This window comes from Colobus angolensis, unplaced genomic scaffold (genome assembly GCF_000951035.1).
Source record: "Colobus angolensis palliatus isolate OR3802 unplaced genomic scaffold, Cang.pa_1.0 Scaffold5, whole genome shotgun sequence".
NCBI classification, from domain to species: domain Eukaryota; kingdom Metazoa; phylum Chordata; class Mammalia; order Primates; family Cercopithecidae; genus Colobus; species Colobus angolensis.
This window is the reverse complement of record NW_012118487.1, coordinates 9,052,613-9,059,459: the sequence shown is the minus strand read 5'-3', so window position 1 is coordinate 9,059,459 and position 6,847 is coordinate 9,052,613. Positions and strand designations below refer to the sequence as shown.

The 6,847-nt window shown below is 39.0% G+C and overlaps 1 protein-coding gene across 1 annotated transcript; it reads right to left on the bottom strand.

Moving 5' to 3' along the window:
• Nucleotides 1-5,973: 5,973 nt before the first annotated feature.
• Nucleotides 5,974-6,441, bottom strand: LOC105524498 (60S ribosomal protein L29-like). The gene has a single exon (XM_011959793.1). It carries the CDS (start codon nucleotides 6,439-6,441, stop codon nucleotides 5,974-5,976), a length of 468 nt encoding a protein of 155 aa, XP_011815183.1.
• Between the last annotated feature and the right edge of the window lie 406 nt (nucleotides 6,442-6,847).

Below are 6,847 nucleotides of genomic sequence, written 5' to 3'. Positions count from 1 at the left end.
TTTTTTTTTGTTTTTGGAGACAGAGTCTCCCTCTTTTGCCCAGGCTGGGCTACAGTGGCACGATCTTGCTCACTGAAACCTCTGCCTCCCAAGTTCAAGTGATTCTTTCACCCCAGTCTCTGGAGGAGCTGGGATTACAGGTGTGCACCACCAGGTCAGGTTAATTTTTGTATTTTTAGTAGAAATGGGGTTTTGCTATGTTGGCAGGATTGGACTCAAACTTCTGGCCTCAAACCATCCTCCCACCTCAGCCTCCCAAAGTGTTGAGTTTACAGGCATGAGGCACCACACCTAGCCTGCAATATTTAACTCTTTAAAAATTCCACTCTACTAAATTTAAGCACGGTAATGCACAATAAAATGAAGGTCCAGAAAATCATGTGAGGTTTTATCAGGATACTTAATTTGGGTAGCAATTACAGTTCACATGAAGAGAATAAAAATAACTTTATATACTTCGAGCAGAAACTGATTATAGAGATTTAGGAGCTTACAAAATTGTTGAGAAGGCTATAGAGGCAGCCTCTGGTTTTGGCCTGGGCAAATGCCTTTCTGTTCGCCACTACAGAACTTGTCCACCAAGAAAATTACTACTAGGTACATGCTCTAATTGTCAGATACACCACCTCACCATTTTATCCACATTCTATAGATAAAATCAGCTTTCATAAATTTTGTCTTCAGAAACACACTGGCCTTAGTCTGGGAATTAGGAAGTGGATTCCAGATCACTTGGCTCCAGAACATGCTGTTTGGAATCCTAGCTGCCAGTGAAATAAGCCAATCACAGAATGACAAACATTGCATGATTCCATTTATAGCAGCTGTCTAAGCCATTCAAACTCTAGTAGCAAAGAATACGATGGTTCCCAGGAGCCTAGAGAGTTGTTGTTCAATGGGCATAAGTTTCAGCTGTGCTAGATGAATAGATTCCAAAGCTCTGCTGTGCGGTGTAGAGCCTACAGTTAACAATAGGGTACAATGCACTTTATTTGCGAAGAGTTTGGATCTTGTGTTAAGTGTTCTCACAAAACAAAAGCAAAAAGAACCCCCAAAGGTATACAAGGAAATCTTGGGAGGTGTTGCATATGTCGATTACCTTGGTTGCAGTGAGGGATCATGGGTGCATGCATATTCCAAGCTTACCGAACTGTACACATTTACGTATGTGCAGCTCTTTGTATATCAGTTATACTTCAATAAAGGTGTTTTTAAAAAATAAACCCTAGTGCAAGGTGGTTTAGGAAATGTACTGTATATCTTTTCTGCAGGACAGGCTGAAACGAAATTGTAACAGATGGTTTCTCTAACATTTCTGCCATAGTCTCTCTTTGCAACAAGAGCAAAAGCAACCACATCATAATGATACTGCTAGAAAATATGTTAATATTATTAAAAGTCTCATAAGTTATTAGTTTTATGTAGGTCAAAAATATGAATTTATTTATCTATTTTACAGTTAAAGGAATATTGAATAGCTTTTCTGCATAACACACTGCACCAAATGTAATTAAAATATCTATACCTCCAAAACTTGCAGTCAAAAAGTAAACTTCGCCAGGCACAGTGGCTCATGCCTGTAATCCCAGCACTTTGGGAGGCTGAGGCGGGTGGATCACCTGAGGTTGGGAGTTCAAGACCAGCCTGACCAACATGGAGAAACCCCATCTCTACTAAAAATACAAAATTAGCAGGACATGGTGGCACATGTGCCTGTAATCCCAGCTACTCAGGAGGCTGAGGCAGGAGAATCGCTTAAACCCGGGAGGCGGATGTTGCAGTGAGCCGAGATCACGTCATTGCACTCCAGCCTGGGCAATAAGAGTGAAACTGTCCCCCCCCCCAAAAAAAAGTAACCTTCAGGCCAGTTATGCCTATAATCCCATGCCTATAATCCCATCAGTTTGGGAGGTCAAGGAAGGAGGATCACTTGAGGCCAGGAGTTCCAGACCTGCTTGGGCAACATAGTGAGATCTGGTCTCTACCAAAATTTTCTTTATACCAAGTGTGGTGGCACTTGTCTGTAGTCTTGGCTACAAAAGATGCCGATATGACAGAATCACTTGAGCCCAGAAGTTTGAGATGGTAGTGAGCTAAAATTGCACCACTGAACTCCAGGTTGGGTGACAGAGTGAACCCTTCTCTTTAACAATAAATAAATATATAACAAATAAATCAAATAAATTTAAATGTTACTGAATTCTTCCAATAATATATGCCATACATTTTTAATTTCACACACAAAATTCACATTTACCAGTACTCTTTTTCCCATTATAAATATTTCGGATTTCTGACTATACATGTATATCTTTTGAATCTCCTTTTTCATTTGTCATTTGGAAACATAGGCACATACACACATGCACACTTACTTATTATATAAAATCTATAAATTTGTATTCCTATAAAATGTATTAAATTACAAAATTATTACATGACCTGTAATGACGATTTCTCTAGCTTAATTTGTACTCTGTCCTGAAATTCTCCACCTTCAATTTCAAACTCTTTACCCAAGATTTAAATGGCCACTTAGTTTAACTCTTGTGCAGGACTTGAATACAGAGTCAGGCAATTCTTGCCATACAAAAGCATGATTAATTTCATGTAGCTTCACCTAAGAATGTCTTTACAAGCCTGTGTAATCATTTAGCACAGATGGTGAAAATTTGTAACATGGACCAGTTACCATAAGCACAGTTGACCTAATCAAAATTAACACTCACATTAGAAAATGTTATTATCCATTCATAAAATTCAGTGGCATAACATAAGTGTCATGCCATCTTAGGTCTTGCGTCAGTAATTGATTTGTTTATGATACAAACTAATTCTCAGTATTTTGTCTCTTTCCTGACAATAACAAGTAGAATCATGAACACGGAAGGTTATTATTTACTAGCCTCAGCTCAGTGCACCATGTAATCAAATCCTTTGTCAAAGCATCCTGCCACATAATCAGATTGTGTGAATTGTCAAAGGCAATTTTATAAATATATATTCATTTAAAGCCTCGGTAAGCTTGTTATAGTATAGGATAAGTGCATTTTTCTTTTTTTTTCTTCTTCTTCTCTCTGTTGTATTCTGAATTCTTGTGTATGGAGTAATTACATTTCTTAAAAATATAACTCAACTGTGGAAAAATAATAAATTCTCTATTTAAATATCCCCCTTCAAAGTCCAATGCATTAAATTATTATGATTTGATTTGCTTATAATTTTCTCCCAGGATCACTTCTTTACAAGATATTTTAGATGTATTTTTCTGAAATTGCAATAAGTATTTTTGCTGAGCCACGTTAGAGATTAATAACAATGGACTGCACAGTCAAAAGCTTATCAAAATGTGTTTGGGGATATTCGCGCAGACACTCACACCCACACAAAATTACACTAGTTTACAAAGAGTAAGTTTCTGTGTGATTTGTGACTCTGACTTAGTTTGAGTTGTACCTGACAGGCAGTTGAATATTCTTTAGGCTTTGTTTACTCTCGGTAACAATGAGAGCCTGTCTTCATAAGGTTCATGGTATTGATTAAAATGACTAAGTGAAAAATCAATCTATACTTCTTTTCAGAGGCCAGGTGACTCACCACTAATAATGAAAAAGGTATTTCATAGTTATTCTTCCAGGGCAGAAATTATGTAATCTCAGAAATAGCAGTGAAGAGATAAGACTTTAGTCTCTTAAAAATTACTTACATGCCCCGGAAAATTATCCAGGAGACATTTCTTCATTCAACATTAACTTTACAAAATATTAAATATCTATTATTGCACTCTGGGCATTTAAGAGGAAATAGGATGTGGGGGATTTAATCTATATTCTTAGCGAGTGTAGGTTAATGAAATGCTCACAAAACAAGGAACAAGGAAGGAGAACCAAGTGAAAGCAGAGAATGAGAAGGAACAGATGTTAGTGGTTATGAAGCAGCCACAATGGCATTTTGGTGAAATCGAAGTGTTCGAAGAAGGAACTAATTGATAACAGTTTGGAAGAGAAAATGTAAGTTAGATTTTCTAGGTAAAGGCTCTTGGATGTGGCCTTATGTGTTACAGGATTTAGTGAAGGAGAGAATGGATAGAATGTTTTCGGTTGGGAGAATCTCTCTACCTACTTTCATGTCATCTTATGTCCAATTTTAGTATAAAATAATTATAATAATTATTCAATATGACAATTATGTGTTAATTACAATAAAAATGTAATAACAGTAACAGGGACTTCCTCATGTGCAATAGTCTTGATCCCTTGCCTCAGTCTCTTAATCACTCCCTGTGCTGAAGGCAGTCACATATATGATGGTGACTTGGGCACGAGCAACTGGCTTGTTTGAAGAAGCCGTGTTGTGTCACTTTATGAAGATCCTAAGCCTGATGGCAGCATGCTCCTCTCTGAGGTACATGTGGGCAGGCCCATGCAGGTTGGCTGCAGTTGTTCCCTACCTTCAGTACAGCCTGTGACCAGAAGGCATGTATAAGTTAAGTTCAAAGTACTGTGATCAAGTAATTGGACAGAGGTCTCCTTTTTCGGCTTTGGAGCCCCCCTCCCTCTGTCTGTACAGGGGAGCTTCTACTTTCTGCCTTCATTCTTCTTTCTGGCTTATTAAACTCTCCACTCCATAAAACAAACAAACAAAACAAACAACAATAAACAAATAAATAAATTGGACAGTAATTTCATTGCCAAACAATAAAATTAGTAATAATCGGCCAGGTGCAATTGGCTCATGCCTGTAATCCCAGAGCTTTGGGAGGCCAAGGCAGGATCATCTGAGGTCAGGAGTTCAAGACCAGCCCAGCCAATATGGTGAAACCCCATCTCTACTAAAAATACAAAATTAGCTGGGCATGGTGGCATGTGCCTGTAATTCCAGCTACTTGGGAGGCTGAGGCAGGAGATTTGCTTGAACCCAGGAGGCGAAAGTTGCAGTGAGCTGAGATTGCACCATTGGACCCCAGCCTGGGCAATAAGTGAAATTTTGTCTCCAAAAAAAAGGCGAGTAATAATCTCCATTTACTTGAATCCCATGTGTGTATTTTTAATCCAGCTTATCCATGATCAGGGAAAACACAGTGTAATTATCCACTGGGCTCCCCAAATGCCAACTGACTTGTAATTTAACAATGAGAAAATCTAGGACACAATACTTCTAAGATCTTTTCCATATTTTGATGTTTGTGATTTAACCACATTTAAACACAAATGCCAATTTCAATCTGACAAATTATGTACATATAGCATGAAATAGGCTCATACGTCTGTTTTTACTAACACACAACAAATCTGTAAAGTAATCCTTCTTACTCAAAAAAGATGTCTCCAGTCTAAAATTCTTGCTTGAAATAATGATACATATTTACATATTACAGAGTTCTACAATCCAACAAGATCTTCATCTCATCATAAGAAATCGTGACATTTTAATTTTGTTCTGTGGTTAGATGAATGCTACAAATGTACCTGCTTTAAACCATTTTTGATTTCCTTTTAAATAAAAATGATACATTTCTAAATAGGAAAATTTTTTCTCATTCTCTAAAATAATTTTGCGCACTTTTTTCTTTTAAAAATTCAAATTTATTATAAACTATTAATTAGTTATTAGCCTTTGCTTTTTGGTAAAAGCATGAGTGCAGTTTAAAAGCATATGAATTTGGAAGCAAATTTATTTTCTTCCATTTTAAAGAGAATTTTCCTAATCTGAACAGTGCCAGACAGGAACATGTAACCTGTATTCTTTTTTTTGAACTACAAAGTGACCTTTTACCTACAGAAGGAGTCAAGGGTAATTCACCCTAATTCACCCTATCAGGTTTGCAACTTTAGGTTCTTTTCTCTTTTTTCCTGCCTCAGGTTTATTTGTACAAACAACAAGGAGGACCCAGCTCCATGCAGATGGCAGCCCGGAGGTGGGGGTGAGGAGTCACACCAGTCCTTGTGTCCTCATGTTGGCAGACAGAGATATCTACTCTATAGCCTTTGTAGGGGCCTGGGCACCTTTGGGAGCCTGAGCTGGAATTGAAGCTGGAGCTGCAGCCTGGGCCTGGCTTTGATTCTTGGCCTTGGCCTTTGGCTGGCACAGTCGGAGCCCCTTGGCAATGCAAGCATTAGCACGCTTCCCAAACTTGGGGTGGGCAACGTAGGCAAGTCCATCGAGCTTGCGGCTGACACCCTTTGGGATCTTGGGCTTAACCTCTTTGGGCTTTACGAGGGCCTCGGTAGCCTCGGCACGTGCACTCATGGCCTTGGCGTTGTTGGCCTGCATCTTCTTTAGGCCCTTCTTGTTGTGCTTCTTGGCAAAGTGCATGTTCCTCAGGAACTTGGGGTCCACCCCCTGAAGAGATTCGTATCTTTGTGATTGGGGTTTCTTGATACCATTTCTGTGCCATTTTCGGGACTGGTTGTGTGTGGCGTGGTTCTTGGACTTGGCCATGTCTGCACCTGAAGCCGTGGCTCCCCGAGATTCTCTTAATAACACCACCCACAATAAGCATGAGAAAGACACTAACAGTGTGAATCCTGGAAAAGTTACTTCAGCAAATAAGTCAAGACAGAAAAGTCCATTTCTGAAACCTCTATTAGCTGAACTAAATAACCCAGACTTAATCCCTTATTAAAAACAAGCAGTAGACAAAGCATGGTGACTCAGGCCTATAATCCCATTGCTTTGAGAGGCCAATGTGAGAGGATCAATGGAGGCCAAGGTGGGAGGATTGCTTGAGCCTGGCAGTTGAAGACCAGCTAGAGCAATATATTGAGATCCCACCTATAGAAAAAATTTTAAAAATTAGTCAGACATGGCGCCTGAGGTCCTAGCTAATCAAGATGAGGTTGGAGGA

Bases quoted from the DNA above. Each gene is read 5' to 3' on its own strand.
- LOC105524498 (XM_011959793.1), bottom strand. From the start codon at position 6,441: ATGGCCAAGTCCAAGAACCACGCCACACACAACCAGTCCCGAAAATGG.